Source organism: Phyllobates terribilis, unplaced genomic scaffold, assembly GCF_046119375.1.
Source record: "Phyllobates terribilis strain yellow unplaced genomic scaffold, ASM4611937v1 Scaffold_8__6_contigs__length_399053987, whole genome shotgun sequence".
In the NCBI taxonomy this organism is placed as follows: Eukaryota; Metazoa; Chordata; class Amphibia; order Anura; family Dendrobatidae; genus Phyllobates; species Phyllobates terribilis.
Genome location: NW_027362768.1, coordinates 322,796,490 through 322,817,522, shown reverse-complemented (window position 1 = coordinate 322,817,522; position 21,033 = coordinate 322,796,490). Strand labels below are relative to the sequence as shown.

The following is a 21,033-nucleotide window of genomic DNA, read 5'->3' as shown; positions in this document are numbered from 1 at the left end:
GACAAGGCAGGTAACAGGCAGGTAACAGGTGGGTGCTCCCAGGTGAGCGGGCTGACGGACACAGCAGGTAACAGGCGGGTGTTTCCAGGTGAGCGGGCTGACAGACACAGCAGGTAACAGGCGGGTGCTCCCAGGTGAGCGGGCTGACAGACACAGCAGGTAACAGACGGATGCTCCCAGGTGAGCGGACTGACAGCCAGGGCAGGTAACAGGCTGGTAACAGGTGAGCGCTCCAGGTGAGCAGGCTGGCAGGCTCGGCAGGCAACGGGCAGATAACAGGCTGGCAGGCAGGACGAGGAGCCAGGCTAGCAGCGGGACCTGAGGGCTGAAGCAGAGATAAGAAACTGTGCAACAACTTTGCTCGGGCACCTCCATTTTGGAGGAGGTGCCCTATATATGGGAGGACCCTTGGCTATTGGCCGGGGACTCCTTAGGATGGCGCGTGTGGCCCCTTTAAGAGGGGGGAAGCGCGCGTGCCCTAAACACTGTGCCCGGGGGACTGCGCGCGCCGACAGCAGGCTGAGAAGGAGAGCGGGGAGCACGGAGAGAGAGGAGGTGAGAGGGACAGCATCTCTGCCTGGCAGGAGGCAGAGACGCTGATGCTGCAGGACTGCGCACGCCGACAGCAGGCTGGGAAGGAGAGCGGGGAGCGCGGGGAGAGAGGAGGTGAGAGGGGCGGCGTCTCTGCCTGGAAGGAGGCAGAGACGCCGATGCTACAATCACCGAAGCCTGGCACTTCGAGGACACATACCTCCCGTCCACAACCTGTCCGGCAGCCACCTTACAATATATCTATATATATATATATACAGGAGAAAGGAGAACCACCGAATGTCCAGTCCAATATACAAGAGACATAAACCAAAATATATATATAAAAAGACCTTTATTAGACAATGGTCAAAGTGGTGCTACAAACACATGAGAACCCACCATATCTAAAAAATGTAATTGCAACCTAAAAGAGGAACATGACACAATAGATGTAACGGTTGCAATGGACAAAATATATTACATTACAAATCCACAAAAAAAAAAAAAAAAAAAAAGAGAAAGATGTAATAAGCAGGTGTGTCAGCACCAAAGAAAATAGTATATATACTTCAGCGCAATAGTTTGTAGAACTGTATTAGGGGTGAAGTATATACTGCCACACAAAGATCTATGGGACTATATAAGAAAAGAGATTGCTGCTACAAAAATAGATAAGTACCAGGTGCCGACTTGTTTATGTAAGATATATAGTGAAACAATGAATGCACATGCACATGGTATTAAGCAGAGAACTGACATACCTGGTTGTGGGATATGAAGGAGGGATCACGGGAATAGCCCTGTGTAAGGGCTATTTGACCAAGCAGGAGAGTGATGGGGTGCTACGCCAGATGACCTGGCCTCCACAGTCACCAGACCTGAACCCAATCAAGATGGTTTGGGGTGAGCTGGACCGCAGAGTGAAGGCAAAAGGGCCAACAAGTGCTAAGCATCTCTGGGAACTCCTTCAAGATTGTTGGAAGACCATTTCCGGTGACTACCTCTTGAAGCTCATCAAGAGAATGCCAAGAGTGTGCAAAGCAGTCATCAAAGCAAAAGGTGGCTACTTTGAAGAACCTAGAATATAAGACATATTTTCAGTTGTGTCACACTTTTTTGTTAAGTATATAATTCCACATGTGTTAATTCATAGTTTTGATGCCTTCAGTGTGAATGTACAATTCTCATAGTCAGGAAAATACAGAAAAATCTTTAAATGAGAAGATGTGTCCTAACTTTTGGTCTGTACTGTATATATATATATATATATATATATATATATATATATATATATATATATATATATATACACACTGCTCAAAAAAATAAAGGGAACACTTAAACAACAGAATATAACTCCAAGTGAATCAAACTTCGGTGAAATCAAACTGTCCACTTAGGAAGCAACACTGATTGACAATCAATTACATATGCTGTTGTGCAAATGGAATAGACAACCTATGGAAATTATTGGCAATTATCAAGACACACTCAATAAAGGAGTGGTTCTGCAGGTGCGGACCACTGACCACATCTCAGTACCAATGCTTTCTGGCTGATGTTTTGGTCACTTTTGAATGTTGGTTGTGCTTTCACACTCGTGGTAGCATGAGAGGACTCTACAACCCACAGAAGTTGCTCAGGTAGTGCAGCTCATCCTGGAAGGCACATCAATGCGAGCTGTGGCAAGAAGGTTTGCTGTGTCTGTCAGCGTAGTGTCCAGAGGCTGGAGGCTCTACCAGGAGACAGGCTAGTACAACAGGAGACATGGAGGGGGCCATAGGAGGGCAACAACCCAGCAGCAGGACCGCTACCTCCGCCTTTGTTCAAGGAGGAACAGGAGGAGCACTGGCAGAGCCCTGCAAAATGACCTCCAGCAGGCCACAAATGTGCATGTGTCTGCACAAATGGTTAGAAACCAACTCCATGAGGGTGGTATGAGGGCCTGACTTCCACTGATGGCGGTTGTGCTCACAGCCCAACAACGTGCCGGACGCTTGGCATTTGCCACAGAACACCAGGATTGGCAAAGTCACCATTGGCGCCCTGTGCTCTTCACAGATGAAAGCAGGTTCACACTGAGCACATGTGACGGACGTGACAGAGTCTGGAGATGCCGTGGAGAGCGATCTGCTGCCTGCAACATCCTTCAGCATGACCGGTTTGGCAGTGGGTCAGTAATGGTGTGGGCTGGCATTTCTTTGGAGGGCCACACAGCCCTCCATGTGCTCACCAGAGGTAGCCTGACTGCCATTAGGTACCGAGGTGAGATGCTCAGACCCGTTGTGAGACAATATGCTAGTGCGTTTGGCCCTGGGTTCCTCCTAATGCAGGACAATGCCAGACCTCATGTGGCTGGAGTGTGTCAGCAGTTCCTGCAAGATGAAGGCATTGAAGCTATGGACTGGCCCGCCCGTTCCCCAGACCTGAATCCGATTGAGCACATCTGGGACATCATGTCTCGCTCCATCCACCAACGTCACGTTGCACCACAGACTGTCCAGGAGTTGGCGGATGCTTTAGTCCAGGTCTGGGAGGAGATCCCACAGGAGACCATCCGCAACCTCATCAGGAGCATGCCCAGGCGTTGTAGGGAGGTCATACAGGCACGTGGAGGCCACACACAATACTGAGCCTCATTTTGACTTGTTTTAAGGACATTAAATCAAAGTTGGATCAGCCTGTAGTGTGTTTTTCCACTTTAATTTTGGAGGTGACTCCAAATCCAGGCCTCCATTGGTTAATAAATTTGATTTCCATTGATGATTTTTGTGTGATTTTGTTGTCAGCGCATTCAACTTTGTACAGAACAAAGTATTCAATGAGAATATTTCATTCATTCAGATCTAGGATGTGTTATTTGAGTGTTCCCTTTATTATTTTGAGCAGTGTATATATGTATGTTATAGGCTGAGCAATAGGTTTGCAGATTACCTCTCCTCCAAAATAAAGAACGCTGTCCCTTTAGAACAGGGATGTCAAACTCAAACACACAGAGGGCCAAAATGAAAAACGTGGACAAAGTCGCAGGTCAACCAGTATACACTGTGTTCCAAATTATTATGCAAATAAGGCAGTTTGTACAAAAAACTTTCAATTGTACTCTAATAGTTATTTGACTGGAAAATTACAATGACTGCAATTCATATAGGTAATTTGGGAAAATCTGAGAAAATATTATTTGCATAATAATTTGGAACACAGTGTACAGTATAATGGGCCCCGCAAAGTCCTCCATACAGTATAATGAGCCCCACATAGTCTTCCATACAGAATAATGGGCCCCACATAGTCCTCCATACAGTAAAATGGCCCCACATAGTCCTCCATACAGTATAATGGGCCCCACATAGTCTTCCATACAGAATAATGGGCCCCACATAGTCCTCCATACAGTATTATGGGCCCCACATAGTCCTCCATACAGTATTATGGGCACCACATAGTCCTCCATACAGAATAATGGCTCCACATAGTCCTCTATACAGAATAATGGGCCCCACATAGTCCTCCATACAGAATAATGGCCCCACATAGTCCTCCATACAGAATAATGGCCCCACATAGTCCTCCATACAGAATAATGGCCCCACATAGTCCTCCATACAGAATAATGGGCCCCACATAGTCCTCCATACAGTATAATGGCCCCACATAGTCCTTCATACAGAATAGTGGCCTCTCATGGTCCTCCATACAGTATAATGGATCCCACATAGTCCTCTATACAGAATAATGGCTCCACATAGTCCTCTATACAGAATAATGGGCCCCACACAGTCCTCCATACAGAATAATGGGCCCCACAAAGTCCTCCTTACAGAATAATGGGCCCCACATAGTCCTCCATACAGAATAATGGCCCCACCTAGTCCTCCATATAGAATAATGGCCCACATAGTCCTCCATACAGAATAATGAGGCCCACATAGTCCTCCATACAGTATAATGGCCCCACATAGTCCTCCATACAGAATAATGGCCCCACATAGTCCTCCATACAGTATAATGGCCCCACATAGTCCTCCATACAGTATAATGGGCCCCACATAGTCCTCCATACAGTATTATGGGCCCCACATAGCCCTCCATACAGTATTATGGGCACCACATAGTCCTCCATACAGAATAATGGCTCCATATACTCCTCTATACAGAATAATGGACCCCACATAGTTCTCCATACAGAATAATGGGCCCCACATAGTCATCCATACAGTACAATTGCCCCACATAGTCCTCCATACAGAATAATGAGCCCCACATAATTCTCCATACAGTATTATTGGCCCCACATAGTCTTCCATACAGAATAATGGGCCCCACATAGTCCTCCATGCAGAATAATGGCCCCACATAGTCCTCCATACAGAATAATGGCCCCACATAGTCCTCCATACAGTATAATGGCCCCACATAGTCCTTCATGCAGAATAGTGGCCTCTCATGGTCCTCCATACAGTATAATGGATCCCACATAGTCCTCTATACAGAATAATGGCTCCACATAGTCCTCTATACAGAATAATGGGCCCCACAAAGTCCTCCATACAGAATAATGGGTCCCACATAGTCCTCCATACAGAATAATGGCCCCACCTAGTCATCCATATACAATAATGGCCCCACATAGTCCTCCATACAGAATAATGAGGCCCACATAGTCCTCCATACAGTATAATGGCCCCACATAGTCCTCCATACAGAATAATGGCCCCACATAGTCCTCCATACAGTATAATGGCCCCACATAGTCCTCCATACAGAATAATGAGCCCCACATAGTCCTCCATACAGAATAATGGGCCCCACATAGTCCTCCATACAGTATACAGGGCCCCACATAGTCCTCCATACAGAATAATGGGCCCCACATAGTCCTCCATACAGAATAATGGCTTCACATAGTCCTCCATACAGTATAATGGACCCTACATAGTCCTCCATACAGAATAATGGGCCCCACATAGTCCTCCATACAGAATAATGGCTTCACATAGTCCTCCATACAGAATAATGGACCCTACATAGTCCTCCATACAGAATAATGGCCCCACATAGTCCTCCAATCAGTATAATGGCCCCACATAGTCCTCCATACAGTATTATAGCACCACATAGTCCTCCATACAGTATAATGAGCCCCACACAGTACTCCATACAGTATTATAGCACCACATAGTCCTCCATACAGTATAATGGGCCCACATAGTCCTCTATACAGAATAATGAACCCCACATAGTCCTCCATACAGTATAATGGCCCCACATAGTCCTCCATACAGTATAATGGGCCCCACATAGTCCTCCATACAGTATAATGGCCCCACATAGTCCTCCATACAGAATAATGGGCCCCACATAGTCCTCCACACAGAATAATGGGCCCCACATAGTCCGCCATACAGAATAATGAGCCCCACATAGTCCTCCATACAGAATAATGGCCCCACATTGGGGTGGTGGTTCTGGTGCCGCGGCCCAAATAAAACCACCCTGCTGGCCTGATTTTGCCCACGGGCCAGTGTTTGACTTGTGTGCTCTAGAAGTAGCCTCCCTTTAAGTCAATAGCCAACTCTTTAAAGGGGTTTCCAAACTACAATATTGATGACCTGTCAGGATAAGCTCTGTAAAGGGTCAAACATTGACTTCTAGAGTAACTGCCTCCAATAGTGGCACTAGAGGGACATTTTATCTTTCTTTTGGAGGAGAGGGGTGTAAGGGTTAACGTTTCTCCTTGTGGAGAGTGACGTGAAGCCTGGCATGTCAGAGTAAGGAGACTTATAGGCCATGCAATGCTCCTCTGGGAAATTAAATATACAAATTGTCTCTTCAGAGAGGAAGACGACTAGAACTCTATTGCCACCTACTGGAAGCAGCGGAGGAGAGCACATTTGCACACATAGATATAACACGCATGCTCAGCAAATCCAGACATACTGTACATGTTACTTGATGCATCAGGCCTGATAGCTATGAGCTCTGTCCTTCTGACAACTATGATGCTAAACCTCAGGGACATGCACGGTGGGCACATTCGGAAATAGCCTGTCCCACCACTGACCGTGTCTGAAGCTGCATCGTTCGCCACCATTTGCATGTAGTAATATCATCTTACTTGCTATGTCATTCCATCTCATCTGAATTCTCCAAAAACAGATACGTATTGGAACACTTATCTCGGATTTGTCGGATCCTAAAGCAGCCCGGGGGTAACGCCCTGTTGGTTGGGGTTGGAGGGAGCGGACGTCAATCGCTGACTCGCTTGGCGACTTCCATGGCAAAAATGAATATCTTTCAACCTGAGATTTCGAAGAGCTATGGTATGAATGAATGGAGGGAGGACCTGAAGGTAAGTCTTCTGGAAGACGGCTGATGTGGATGCACTCGGCGACATGGTGTAATATTCCCTCCGCTGTTCCGTCTTTTCAGAGTTTACTGAGGAGCGCAGGGATGAAAGGACACAAGACGGTTTTTCTGATCACTGACACACAGATCAAACAGGAGGCTTTCCTGGAGGATGTGGACAGTCTGCTCAACACCGGGGAGGTTCCAAATCTTTTTGCCGTAGATGAAAAGCAAGAAATAATGGAGGTTAAGTATTTGGGCTGATCAATGACTGACAATCTACTATATACAAATCAGTCAGCACTCGGCATTTCAGAGAAAACCTAGTTTGAAAAACTGGAAGGGGACTATAGGGAATGACCTGACCTAGTCCAGCGCTGCCCCTAGCTGTCTTCTCTCTGCCCATCTCCAGTTGGTTGATTGGTCTTTTCCATGTGTGAATGTAGGGAAAGACCTGTCAATCAACTTAAAGAGGTTGTCCACTACCTTAGCATTGGTCAGGATAGGTCATCAATGTCTGATCAGTCGGGGTCCGACACCCGGCATCCCCGCCGATCAGCTGTTGTAGGGGTTGGCATCCGCTGGCCGGAAAAACTCACATGCGGGTGTCTTCTGATAGTGCTGGGTGTCGGACCCTGACCAATCAGACATTGATGACTTATCCTAACGATAGGCCATCAATGCTAAAGTAGTGGGCAACCTCTAAGTTGTGTGGGGAGAAGCCGGCTGGGGGCATCATCAGGCTAATCAGGCATTACTTGTCAGCCCAGCTTCTTCTCTAGTGCACTCCTAATCAGGACGAAAAAAACCTAACAACATAGTAGAGAGAGGCAGGGTGCACTTGTCAGGCCTCCTGAAAAATTTGCAAAAATGCAGGTTATTTTTTATATTAAATTCTATAAATTCTGAAAAAATAATGCAAAAAAATGTTCCTGTAATTAAAAAGCAGAAAAGTTGACTGTTCCTCATTACATCCCTCCATTATCCCGGATTATATTGATTATTACAGGGGGTTCGTTCTGCCGCCCAAGCTGGAAATAAAAACGTGGAGCTCAGCCCTTTGGCTCTTTTTGCCTTTTTTGTGAACCGCTGCAAGGAAAACCTGCACATTGTGGTGGCTTTCAGCCCAATTGGCGATGCTTTTCGTAACCGCCTCCGACAGTTCCCGTCACTTATCAACTGCTGCACTATTGATTGGTTCCAGGTGAGTTTAGAGACTGCTCGGCGGCATCTATAGACTGTTAGAGATTCAGTTCTTCTCTCATTATTGACTGATGATTGTTTTCTTCTCTTACAGCCATGGCCAGAGGACGCCCTCGAGAGGGTGGCCGTAAAGTTTCTGGAAACCCTTGAACTCTCCAATACTGAGCACCAGGAAGTGGTTCCCATCTGTAAATACTTCCACACATCTGCCATAGTGTTGTCAGACAAGTAATTCATCTATTTCTTGTATTGCAGATCTGTAAAAATATAATTCTGAAAGTAGAAAACACTTAAAAGGGATGGTCCACTACTCAAGCCTCATTTTTCCTTCTTGTAAAATAATAACATTTAGAGAGTAGTCAGACAGCTGTATAACATTGACAGTGACATCACATCATATCACAGTGACTGGCTGGCGGCTATTCTGACCCAGCATGTATTTCTATGCAGCTGTCATGCTCAGGTGAGGATAGCCGACAGCCAGTCCGAGCATTGCGATGAAATCATCCTTTGTGTTATATGGCTGTCTGGCTGTGCCCTTATACTCCCCTTCGGTGCCGGCACCATTCCAGCTGTGTAATGGAGCAGCTACAAGGGGGAATCAGGTCACCTTACCAAAACCACATCTTATTGTATCGCTGTATACTGCGAAAATCATCTGGAAACTGGTGCAAGCGATTCACGCCGGCAGCAATTTCTGCAGTGTGTGACAAACGCAACTAAAACTTCTATATAGAAAGTAAAATGAATGGTTTTACTACCGTATGAATGTTTTTATTTTACCATATTCAGGTTTTTGAGAGAATTGGGAAGACACAATTATGTCACGCCAACGTCTTACCTAGAGCTGATCGCTGCTTTCCGCCAGCTCCTATCACAGAAGCGAGACACCGTGATGAAAGCAAAAAAGAGATACACAAATGGGCTGGACAAGCTGGCGTTCGCCGAGTCTCAGGTTGGTATTAGGGTGACTTACACCCCTAACATTTTTCAGCAAGACTGATTATTTTTCCAATACGACTAACAGTAAAGTGCCTGTAACATCAAGGTAAAACAATATATATCTCTCCAGTCTCTGACTTATCATTTATTCATCACTATGCTTTCCTTAGGTTGGAGAAATGAAGAAAGAGTTGGTCGACCTGCAGCCCAAACTGGAAGAGGCCAAAATTGAAAATGCAAATATGATGAAGGTGATTGTGATATTCACAGTGGACATTAGTGATGCAGAATAGAATAACACAGGCTTTTATGATATTTTAATTTTTAATTGTTACACGGATTATTTGCTAGAATTGGAAACCATTGTCTTGAGAATATCATTTTGATGCGAGCAAAGATGCAGGACAATTGTAATGCTCAGTTTAGAAAATGTAACATTTTTAGTGATCACAATTTTTTATAAGAAAGTTGATCATTATAAGGGCGAGGTACAAACATGGAGTTATATGCACCAAGCTGGGACCTAGAACCATGTGCCAAATAAGTGCTTGTACGCCGTGCTTTCATGAGCTTCGGACATATCGTCACATTGTAGGTATAACCAGGGATAAAACTTTATAAAGGAGTCTTTTATCTGAACTTTTAGTTGTTATTAGTAAATTTGAAATGTAAGCGGGCTGACATGTTTCTGGGTGTAAGGGCTCCGATGAGATCGGACGAGTGCTCTCCGTGGTTTTCATGGATAGCACTCGTACCCATGTTATTCTATGGGGCCAGTCACATGTCCAATTATTTCCTTGGACCAAGTGATCCAAGGAATAAATCGGTGACATATCTGATTTTGTGTCAGATCTAAATCGGCAATGCAAATCTATGGGTTCATAAAAAAGATCGGACCCCACTCAGATGACAGGTTGTCAGAATGGAGAAAAAAGTTTTTGTCTCTCCAACTCCGAGAAAAACTGATGAGAGTCTGATCAGAATAATCACACTGTCTTTCTTGGATGGAGAGAAAACGGTTGCGTGACCCCAACCCTAAAGGTGACAGTGAGCAGGTATGGCCGGGACTGGTAATACAAAGATTGACAGAGATGTGTTAAATAAACGTTCTCATATCCTTAAGATTCTTGCCAACCAGACCATAATGGTTGACAGGAATGGTTAAAGGGACGATAAAGACAAGTCGCTGTCGGACCCTTCTAGGAAGCATTTCTCAGGGCTTCTGATGGCCACAGGTTACTGATCATATCCCGCAAATGAATTTGCACCAACTCTTCTCATCTAATACGCATCAGAAAAATTATGGTGGATGGTGGTGGTCAGTGGTAGGATGGATATCCCAACAATAATACAAGAATGACCACTGCACTCCTTAGATGCCGTGAAGAAAATTACACTTATTAAAGTGTGAGCATGTCATGTTCCACAGTGCCAAACTTTACAAGATGGCCAAAGGTTTGGTCTACCCCAGCACTGGTCCTAGACATGTTAATAGATCAGTAATGTAACTCCATACACATTAGGACCTTCAGGCGTCCATTTTTCACATAGCTTTCTGTCTGTGGTTTTCACAAAGAGAACACATTTCCTTTGTAGTCTATGGGGCTGTTCAAAGGTCCGTGGGTTTTTGTGGATCGATTGCAAAACAAAAGAGAGACATGTCCAATTTTTATCCAAAATCACTCATTCACAATCTATGGATCTGTGAAAAAAATGGACAGCAGTCAGAAGTCATCCGAGTGCTTTCCTTTCTTTAATGCTTGATGGGTAGGAGAAAAAATTGGAGCTTGCGTGTTACGTTTTATGATTGGAAAGTCTGAACTATCTTTACAACTTGTCTTATCTTTGTAGATCATAGAAAAAGAGTCCGCAGAGGTGGAAGCAAAAAGTAAAGTGGTCCGAGCAGATGAAGAAGTGGCCACCCAAAAAGCCACCGAGGCCCAAGTGCTAAAAAACGAATGTGAAAGTGAATTGGCAGAAGCCATTCCTGCCTTGGAGGCGGCCATGTCTGCCCTGGACACTCTGAAAGTAAGATTTGCAGAGATGCCACTTTATCTGCTTCTATCATAGCAATGTAGACTGATAATTACTATCTATACAGCCAGCAGATATCACCATTGTAAAAACCATGAAGAATCCTCCATCGGGGGTGAAGCTCGTCATGGCCGCTATTTGCGTCATGAAAGAAGTTAAACCAGAGAGGATTAATGACCCGGCAGGGACGGGACAGAAGGTAATTGCCTTCCTATATATACAGTACAGACCAAAAGTTTGGACACACCTTCTCATTTAAAAAATGTTCTGTATTTTCATGACTATGAAAATTGTACATTCACACTGAAGGCATCAAAACTATGAATTAACATATGTGGAATTATATACTTAACAAAAAAGTGTGAAACTACTGAAAATATGTCTTATATTCTAGGTTCTTCAAAGTAGCCACCTTTTGCTTTGATGACTGCTTTGCACATTCTTGGCATTCTCTTGATGAGCTTCAAGAGGTAGTCACCGGAAATGGTCTTCCAACAATCTTGAAGGAGTTCCCAGAGATGCTTAGCACTTGTTGGCCCTTTTGCCTTCACTCTGTGGTCCAGCTCACCCCAAACCATCTTGATTGGGTTCAGGTCTGGTGACTGTGGAGGCCAGGTCATCTGGCGTAGCACCCCATCACTCTCCTTCTTGGTCAAATAGCCCTTACACAGCCTTGAGGTGTGTTTGGGGTCATTGTCCTGTTGAAAAATAAATGATGGTCCAACTAAACGCAAACCGGATGGAATAGCGTGCCGCTGCAAGATGCTGTGGTAGCCATGCTGGTTCAGTATGCCTTCAATTTTGAATAAATCCCCAACAGTGTCACCAGCAAAGCACCATCACACCTCCTCCTCCATGCTTCACGGTGGGAGCCAGGCATGTAGAGTCCATCCGTTCACCTTTTCTGCGTCGCACAAAGACACGGTGGCTGGAACCAAAGATCTCAAATTTGGACTCATCAGACCAAAGCACAGATTTCCACTGGTCTAATGTCCATTCCTTGTGTTCTTTAGCCCAAACAAGTCTCTTCTGCTTGTTGCCTGTCCTTAGCAGTGGTTTCCTAGCAGCTATTTTACCATGAAGGCCTGCTGCACAAAGTCTCCTCTTAACAGTTGTTGTAGAGATGTGTCTGCTGCTAGAACTCTGTGTGGCATTGACCTGGTCTCTAATCTGAGCTGCTGTTAACCTGCGATTTCTGAGGCTGGTGACTCGGATAAACTTATCCTCAGAAGCAGAGGTGACTCTTGGTCTTCCTTTCCTGGGGTGGTCCTCATGTGAGCCAGTTTCTTTGTAGCGCTTGATGGTTTTTGCAACTGCACTTGGGGATACTTTCAAAGTTTTCCCAATTTTTCGGACTAACTGACCTTCATTTCTTAAAGTAATGATGGCCACTCGTTTTTCTTTACTTAGCTGCTTTTTTCTTGCCATAATACAAATTCTAACAGTCTATTCAGTAGGACTATCAGCTGTGTATCCACCTGACTTCTGCACAACACAACTGATGGTCCCAACCCCATTTATAAGGCAAGAAATCCCACTTATTAAACCTGACAGGGCACACCTGTGAAGTGAAAACCATTTCCGGTGACTACCTCTTGAAGCTCATCAAGAGAATGCCAAGAGTGTGCAAAGCAGTCATCAAAGCAAAAGGTGGCTACTTTGAAGAACCTGGAATATAAGACATATTTTCAGTTATTTCACACTTTTTTGTTAAGTATATAATTCCACATGGGTTAATTCATAGTTTTGATGCCTTCAGTGTGAATGTACAATTTTCATAGTCATGAAAATACAGAAAAATCTTTAAATGAGAAGGTGTGTCCAAACTTTTGGTCTGTACTGTATATTGTGATTTTAGATTTTTTTTTTTATAATTATTAATATTTTGTAGATACTTGATTATTGGGGACCAAGTAAAAAAGTTCTGGGAGACATGAACTTTCTCAAAGACCTGCGGGAATACGACAAAGATAATATTCCGGTAAGTAAAGAAGAATTTTTTTTTTTAGTAACAAAGACGATACCTGCTCCGTATGTAAAGTTTTTATTTCTTGCAGGTGTCAGTGATGCAGAAGATCCGCAGTGAATATATCACCAATCCCGACTTTGATCCGGCCAAAGTAGTGAAAGCGTCTTCCGCAGCAGAAGGATTGTGCCGATGGATTCTTGCTATGGAGGTCTATGACAGAGTCGCAAAGGTACCGGCTGATAATTTGGCGCGTCGGATTTGCACCTCTTACGGTTTCTTCATGTTCCCTTTTCTTATCATATGCCATGTTCTAGGTTGTCGCACCCAAGAAAGCTCGTCTAGCAGAGGCCCAGCAGTCACTGGCTGAAACAATGTCAGTACTCAACCAGAAGAGGGCAGAACTGAAAGAAGTGGAAGATCGACTCGCTGCACTCCAGGAGACATTTCGGGAAAAAACAGAGGAGAAAGTTCGACTGGAGTTCCAAGTAGATCTGTGCGCTAAGAAACTAGAACGGGCAGAGAAGCTGATAGGAGGGCTAGGTGGAGAAAAACACAGGTTCGTCTTCTTAAAGTGACCTTTTTAGGTTCCCTGCACATCATGCATATGCTTGCAGTTTTGTGCAGTAAATATTGTTCCCAAGAAACAATTTATCCCCTATCCTGTAGAGGAAAACTAGATGATCCAACCACTGAGATCTCCCATGAACCAAAGGTTCCCGAGAACGGGGCTTTTCATTAGAGCGGAGGTGAGCATGCTCGAATTCTGCTCCTTTCTTGCCTTAAATAGTCAAGTTTTGTACTCAGCAATCCCATAGACAAAGAATCGAGCAGGGTCCAAGCGTGCGCACCTCCACTCCATCCAAAATGGGGCTGCAGAGCCTCATGCTCCAGCTCCAGAGCATTGATCGGATGGATCTTCAGTGATCCCAAGGATAACTTGTATATTTTGGAGGGGACTAACACTTTAAGAAACCTCATCTACGCAACGTGGACTTTTCCCGTTTATAAATTGTGATGCTGATTCTTTTTGCAGAATTAATTGGCACTTCACCATTACGATGCATGTGGTGACATCTGCGGGAAGCCTGCAAAAATAAAATCTCATTTAACGCAGAGACCCTCAGGACGAATTCAGACGAGTACATTATACTTTATTCCCATAGTTTGGTGTGAAAAACCAATGACAAACTGCCTTAAGATGTAAAGCTTCAGCGATTGACTTTCCAACTCTTTTCCATACATGTTAAGGAGCTTTTGCACAACAGCTGCCAGCTCTAATGCCAGGGAGAGGAGCAGCTGCCAAACAGCTTGGGCTTCACCTCTTTCCCAAAGGGATTTTCCGGTTTTGGAAAACCCCTGTCACTTAGCTGTGTTTTACTCACCATCCCCAGATCCAGCCATGACATCACGTTGGCAGCGCTGCAGCCAATCAGTGAGTTCAGCGGCTTTTGCCATCAACCCAAGCAGCTCATTTATTGGCTGCAGCATTTTTGACATCATGTCAGTACTGCAGACAATAACAGGCTTTGGGAGCAGAGGCGGAGACTCAACGCTGGACCCAGGGAGGATGAGTACAGCATATAAAAAATTTGCAGCTGGAAAATGGGTTGAACGGGAAAAAAAAATTTAATTATCTATTTATATTTTACCAGTTCTGCCACATAGAAATCTAACCTATAAATTCTAAACATAATTTTTGTGGTCCTGTCGTCATTGCCATTATATTACTTGTTTCTCCTCTGTTCATCTTTATGGATGTTGGATGTTGTATTTTTCTTTTTTTTCTTTTGTTGCGTCAATCATCAGATGGTCCAATGCTGCCGATTCACTTCAAAACATGTATGATAATCTAACCGGAGACGTCCTGGTATCCGCCGGTGTCATTGCCTACCTGGGAGCTTTCACTGCCGGCTTCAGACAGGAATGTACCAGAGAATGGAGCAAGCTGTGCAAGGTGAATGTACCGGGGTTATTTCTTTGTTTTTGTGCTATACTGTACATTTACTTTGGTCTCAACAGAATCGCAGAAAAAAAACAATCCAAAAGTTCATCACTTTAGTCTTAGCAGCAAGATGAGCCAATCATCTGTCTTGTGCCAACTAACTTGACATCACTGCTGAGCCCGGTGATTGGCTGCAGCGGTCACATATGCTGTAGTTCTAACATCACACCTGCAGCCTGTCAAGAAATACTGGGGGCTGTGGCTGCGAGGCGTCATGCAAAGCATAAAAAACCCAATCCTGAAAAATCCCAGTAAGTTAAAGGCAATATTTTTATTTTTTTTAGAGTAAAAATATTCCGTGCTCCGATGACTTTTCATTGAGTAAGACTCTTGGTGACCCGATCAAAATCAGAGCCTGGAATATCGCCGGATTACCGACTGACAGCTTCTCGGTGGATAACGGCGTCATTGTCAGCAACTCAAGACGCTGGTCAGTATTGTGTCGCTTTTAACAAATGATTGATCTTAGTTTTTCAATGTTGTCAAGTTTAGAAGAAGAATAAAACCAAGATGAATGCCCCCTTTGTCTCTTTTCTGCAGGCCTTTAATGATCGACCCTCAGGGCCAAGCTAACAAGTGGATTAAGAATTCAGAGAAAGACAATCAACTAAGTGTCATCAAATTGACAGATTCGGACTACATGCGAACCCTGGAAAACTGCATACAGTTCGGAACGCCACTTTTATTGGAAAACGTGGGAGAAGATTTGGATCCGTCGCTGGAGCCTTTACTGTTAAAGCAAACGTTTAAACAAGGCACGTGCGACAATTTCTCATTGTATGAAAGTGGTCACTTTGTAATGTTAGTGCTCACTGCAGGGAGTATGGTGGCCACTTATATGTGTGGTCATCTACGTGACATATAAGAGGCTCCAGTCCTCCCAAACAAGGGCTTTTGTTTGTTAGCCGTTGTCCACTCTCCATTAGAGTGCAGTCAGACGGCTGTATAAATCGGAGCAAGATTGGAAGGCAGTGCTCGGACTGGCCGGCGGCTCTCCTGACCAAAAGGAATACATGAAGGAGTCACGCTCAGGTCGGGAGATCCGCTGGCCAGTCCAACGGCTGTATAAATTGGAGCAAGATCGGAACACAGTGCATGGACTGGCCAGCGGCTCTCGTGACCCAGAGAAATACATGAAGCAATCACACTCAGGTGGGGATAGCCGCTGGCCAGTCTGACGGCTGGATAAATCGGAGTGAGATAGATACACAGTACTCGGACTGGCCGGCAGCTCACGTAATCCAAAGAAATGCATAAAGCTGTCACACTCAGGTTGGGATAGCCACCAGTCCGACAGCTGTGTAAATCGGACTTAGATCGGAACGCTGTTCTCAGACTGGCCGGCGGCTCTCCGTTCACAAAGAATTACATGAAGCAGTCACGCATGGGTAGCGATAGCCGCCAGCCAGTCCGACAGCTGTATAAATCAGAGCGAGATCGGAATGCAGTGCACGGACTGACCGGCGACTCTCGTGACCCAGATAAATACATGAAGCTGTCATGCTCGGGTTGGGAGAGCCGCCGGCCAGTCCGACAGCTGTATAAATTGGACTGAGATTGGAATGCTGTGCTCAGAATGGACGGTGCCTCTCCTGACCCAGAGAAATACATGAAGCTGTCACGCTCGGGTAGGGAGAGCCGCCGGCCAGTCCGCGCATTGCGTTGCAATCTCGGTCCGATTTATACTGCCGTCTAACTCTGCCCTTATAGAAAGGTAAATGCTTCTATGATGCCCATAGGCCCTAATTGGGGTTGTCTTTCTGAAAAAAAGCCCTTTTAAAATTAGTTATAGAAAAAAAATTTGACATTGATTCTTCATCCACTTCTCTTATATGTTTTAATCACTTTTTTTATTGTCACCATTCTCTCTATTTCTGCCTCCTTGGAACAGATGAAGGTAATCCACATCTTATCATTAGATGTTCCTGTCTACAAACATTACAGCAGTGACATTCTTGTCACCCCACTTGAGACCCCACTTGTCGGTGAAGCATGTAAAATATTAGATATATTGTGCTAAAGGGATTGTCTTGTGTTGTCTTTAGGAGCGCAACCATTTTTAATAATGGGCAGGTTGCAGAGTTACTTATTTTTACATGCAATTTTACCCATTTAACAATATGAGCAATGTACAAAAATTACCGCTGGTGTATGATTATTGTGGGGATTCAAGAGCTTCTTTTTCTCTGTCCCCAATAATAAATATATTTTCTAAAGTCTTCATGTTTGATTCCACTTTACGCCCGTCGTATAATGAAATCCTTTTGTATTAACAGGCGGCATGGACTGTATCAGACTCGGAGAAACAATTATCGAATATTCTGGAGACTTTAGATTTTATATCACAACGAAACTCAGAAATCCACATTATCTACCTGAGTTAGCAACAAAAGTGTCCCTGCTAAACTTTATGATCACCCCCGAGGGACTAGAAGATCAGTTACTTGGCATCGTAGTAGCAAAAGAGAGGTTAGTGGTCTTTGCTGCATTCCTGTAAATGCGTTTTTAGTAATTCTGTCTCCTTTTAACACTGGCGGGGACAGGCCGAAGAGGGCCCCTGTGTAATAACAATACATGCATGGCCAAAAGGGTTGGCACCCTTGAAATTGTTCCAGAAAATGAAGTATTTCTCCCAGAAAATTATTGTAATTTCACATTTTGTTATAAACATGTTTATTTCCTTTGTGTGTATTGGAACGACACAAAAAAAAACTGAGACAAAAAGTCAAACTGGACATAAATTCACACAAAATCCCAAAAATGCACTGGACAAAATTGTTGGCACTTTTCCAAAATTTTGTGTAAACACCTTGGCTCAAGATATTCTGAAATGACTAGAGATGAAAAGATTAATCCAAAACAAATCCAATCCATTACAGCTTTCCTGAAAACTTTGATTCTGGAGGTACTAAAATTTTTGAGATTCAATGCTCATGAACCCTGCAAAATCACAGCCATCCGCCTGCCATTTTTTTGGTATCATTGTGGGTCAAGTAGGGGTTAAAATAATAAAATATATTATAGTCCTCTGTCCTAGGCCCCTAGGTGAATATCTTGAACCCCTGGTACTGTAAACTTAAGGCTTGGGGATGTGAAGGGACCATGAGAAGCAGCAAGAAGCTGGGGAAGATGAGGGAGAGCAGCAAACATACTCCCAAGATGACACCTGCATGTCTTGCGGTAACAAGCAGATAGATATTGGATGGGATGTAGCAGGGAAGCTCATAAAACACTGACCATGACCCCCAGTAGGCAGAAGTCGGGATCAATCCTGCAAGGGCCTCAGAGAACGTCCGCAACAGGATCTAGATACTCCCCCCTAGCATAGGAAGAGGAAGATGATGGTTCCCATGAAACGGTCGCGCATTCACAGGAATCTCCTGTAATGTCCAACTCTCCTATGAGAAATAAAAGTGCTCCTCACAAGGGAAGCTCCCTCATTGATGGATGTCCTCACCACAGTCAATAAATATACTCTAACTACCCTGGCAGGCCTGGTGGGCAATATCCAAGAAACCATCTCCATAATCCGTCATGATGTACAGAAGGGACCTTAACGCGCCGCGGCAGATGCGGGCAGAGTCAGTGAGTTGGAGGACTCTCTTCCCCCTGTCCGCAGAGATGTTCAGAACCATACACAGGCCATGATGGCACTGTTTGCTAAAGCAACTACCTGGAAAAATCACCTGAGATGTAATAAGATAAGACTAGTTGGTGTCCCGGAAAAGGTGGAACGGGGAGACCCTGACAGTTTTTTTGAAAAGTGTATCCTAGATACATTTGGAAAAGAGGTCTTTCCTCCTCTGTTAACCATGGAGAGGGCACACAGAGTCCCTTCAAGACCTGGGCCGGTGGGTAGGCCCCCCCAGACCTATCCTAATTACAGTTCTCCACTATAAAGACAGAGACATTATACTAAGGAAGGCACAGGAGAAGCAAGATATCCAGCTTGGTGAACAAAAGATTTCAATATTTCCAGACTTTTCCGTTGAAGTTCAACACAGAGGATCCTTGTTCCTGGATATTGAGGAATACAGTAGTCTGTGATTTATCCCACTAAATTGAGAGTGATGGCTCTGGGTTCAATTTCATTCTTCGAATCTCCCAAGTATGCCCTGATGAGGCTGGACACTCATGAACGTCAGATTCAACAGGACTGCATATGAAGATGAAAACTAGCTGCCTGACATAAATAGTTTGTTTTATATATATATATATATATATATATATATATATATATATATATATACAGTACAGACCAAAAGTTTGGACACACCTTCTCATTTAAAGATTTTTCTGTATTTTCATGACTTTGAAAATTGTACATTCACACTGAAGGCATCAAAACTATGAATTAACACATGTGGAATTATATACTTAACAAAAAATTGTGAAACAACTGAAAATATGTCTTATATTCTAGGTTCTTCAAAGTAGCCACCTTTTGCTTTGATGACTGCTTTGCACACTCTTGGCATTCTCTTGATGAGCTTCAAGAGGTAGTCACCGGAAATGGTTTTCACTTCACAGGTGTGCCCTGTCAGGTTTAACCGCTTCCCGACCACCCACTGTAGATAAACGTCGGCGCTGCCTGGGCTCTGTGCAGCGCCGACGTTTAAAAACGGTGGGTGGTCCCGCAGCGCTCAGGACCCCGAGGGTCCTGCAAGCGCTGCGGGTACGGTGCAGAGCGATAGCTCTGACAGAGAACATCATCGGGACCTGATTGGATCAGGTCCCAGTGATGTTAACCCTTTGCTTTCTTCTATATGCCGCGATTTATAGTGATCGCGGCATATAGAAGACAGCAGGAAGAGAGGGGGTCGTCTACTTACCTCTGCGACGACCCCTGATACCTTCCAGGACCTGCGTTGTTATGGCAGCTGGAGGTCACATGACCGCCTCCAGATCTGCCATATATGGTGTCCTGCTAGGCTCAGCCTGCAAGCTGAGTCCAGCAGGAGACACAGTGTGAAACTGTCAGCAGTGGTCTCATCCAATGTAATATATGTCTATTACATTGGATGAGATCAGTGATCAGAAAAATAAAAATTAATGTCCCATACAGGGACTAAGTAAAAATGTAAAAAAAAAGTAAAAAAAATGTTTTCAAACTGTTAAAAAAAAAAATCACAAAATAAATAAATAAAATATTAAACCAATAAATCCGTATATTTATGCAAAAACAAAAAAAGTACACATATTTGGTATCGCCGCGTCCGAAACAACCCGAGCTATAAAACTGTCACGCTAAATAACTCCTTCTTTGCACACCGTAATAAAAATAAATAAAAAACGGAGCAAAAAACTATGCTTTTTCCTCATATTGCCAAACAAAAAGTGGAAAAAAATGCGATCAAAAAGCAAAATGGAAATAAAAATGGAACCACTGAAAACGTCATCTTGTTCCGCAAAAAAAAAGCCACCATACAGCTCCATCAGCCGAAAAATAAAAAAGTTATAGCGCTCAGAATAAAGTGATACAAAAAAAATATTTTTTCTATAAAATTGTTTTATTGTGTAAAAGTGCCAAAACATAAAAAATATACAGTAAGTGTAGTATCGCTGTAAACGTACTGACCCAAAGAATAATGCTGCCTTATCACTTTTACCACACGCAGAATGGCATAAAAAAAATCAAAAAAAAATTCCTGAATTGTTGGTTTTTGTTAATTTTACCTCCCAAAAAACGGAATATAAAGCGATCAAAAAATGTCACGTACCCAAAAATGGTACCAATAAAAATGTCAACTCGTCCTGCAAATAACAAGCTGTCACATGACCCTGTCGGCCGAAATATGGAAAAATTATAGCTCTCAAAATATGGCGATGCAAAAACTAGATTTTGCAAAAAAAAGCGTCTTTTAGTGTGTGACAGCTGTCAGTCGTAAAAACCCGATATAAATCTGGTATCTCTGTAATCGCACCGACCCGAAGAATAAAGTAATCTCATCACTTATACCACACGAGGAACGGCGTAAAAAATAAATAAAACCAATTCTTC

General features: G+C 43.9%; 1 protein-coding gene across 1 annotated transcript in view; it reads left to right on the top strand.

Moving 5' to 3' along the window:
- The window catches only part of DNAH12 (dynein axonemal heavy chain 12), a 161,508-nt gene that overhangs the window by 98,489 nt on the left and 41,986 nt on the right, over positions 1 to 21,033 (top strand). The window contains exons 43-57 of the mRNA XM_073644615.1: positions 6,694 to 6,886; positions 6,967 to 7,128; positions 7,892 to 8,086; positions 8,180 to 8,313; positions 8,878 to 9,040; positions 9,198 to 9,278; positions 10,879 to 11,055; positions 11,129 to 11,260; positions 12,953 to 13,042; positions 13,119 to 13,259; positions 13,345 to 13,586; positions 14,837 to 14,984; positions 15,317 to 15,462; positions 15,573 to 15,787; positions 17,309 to 17,501. Of these exons, the coding sequence (XP_073500716.1) occupies positions 6,694 to 6,886; positions 6,967 to 7,128; positions 7,892 to 8,086; positions 8,180 to 8,313; positions 8,878 to 9,040; positions 9,198 to 9,278; positions 10,879 to 11,055; positions 11,129 to 11,260; positions 12,953 to 13,042; positions 13,119 to 13,259; positions 13,345 to 13,586; positions 14,837 to 14,984; positions 15,317 to 15,462; positions 15,573 to 15,787; positions 17,309 to 17,501 (2,412 nt within the window). The remainder of the gene's footprint in view (positions 1 to 6,693; positions 6,887 to 6,966; positions 7,129 to 7,891; positions 8,087 to 8,179; positions 8,314 to 8,877; positions 9,041 to 9,197; positions 9,279 to 10,878; positions 11,056 to 11,128; positions 11,261 to 12,952; positions 13,043 to 13,118; positions 13,260 to 13,344; positions 13,587 to 14,836; positions 14,985 to 15,316; positions 15,463 to 15,572; positions 15,788 to 17,308; positions 17,502 to 21,033) is intronic.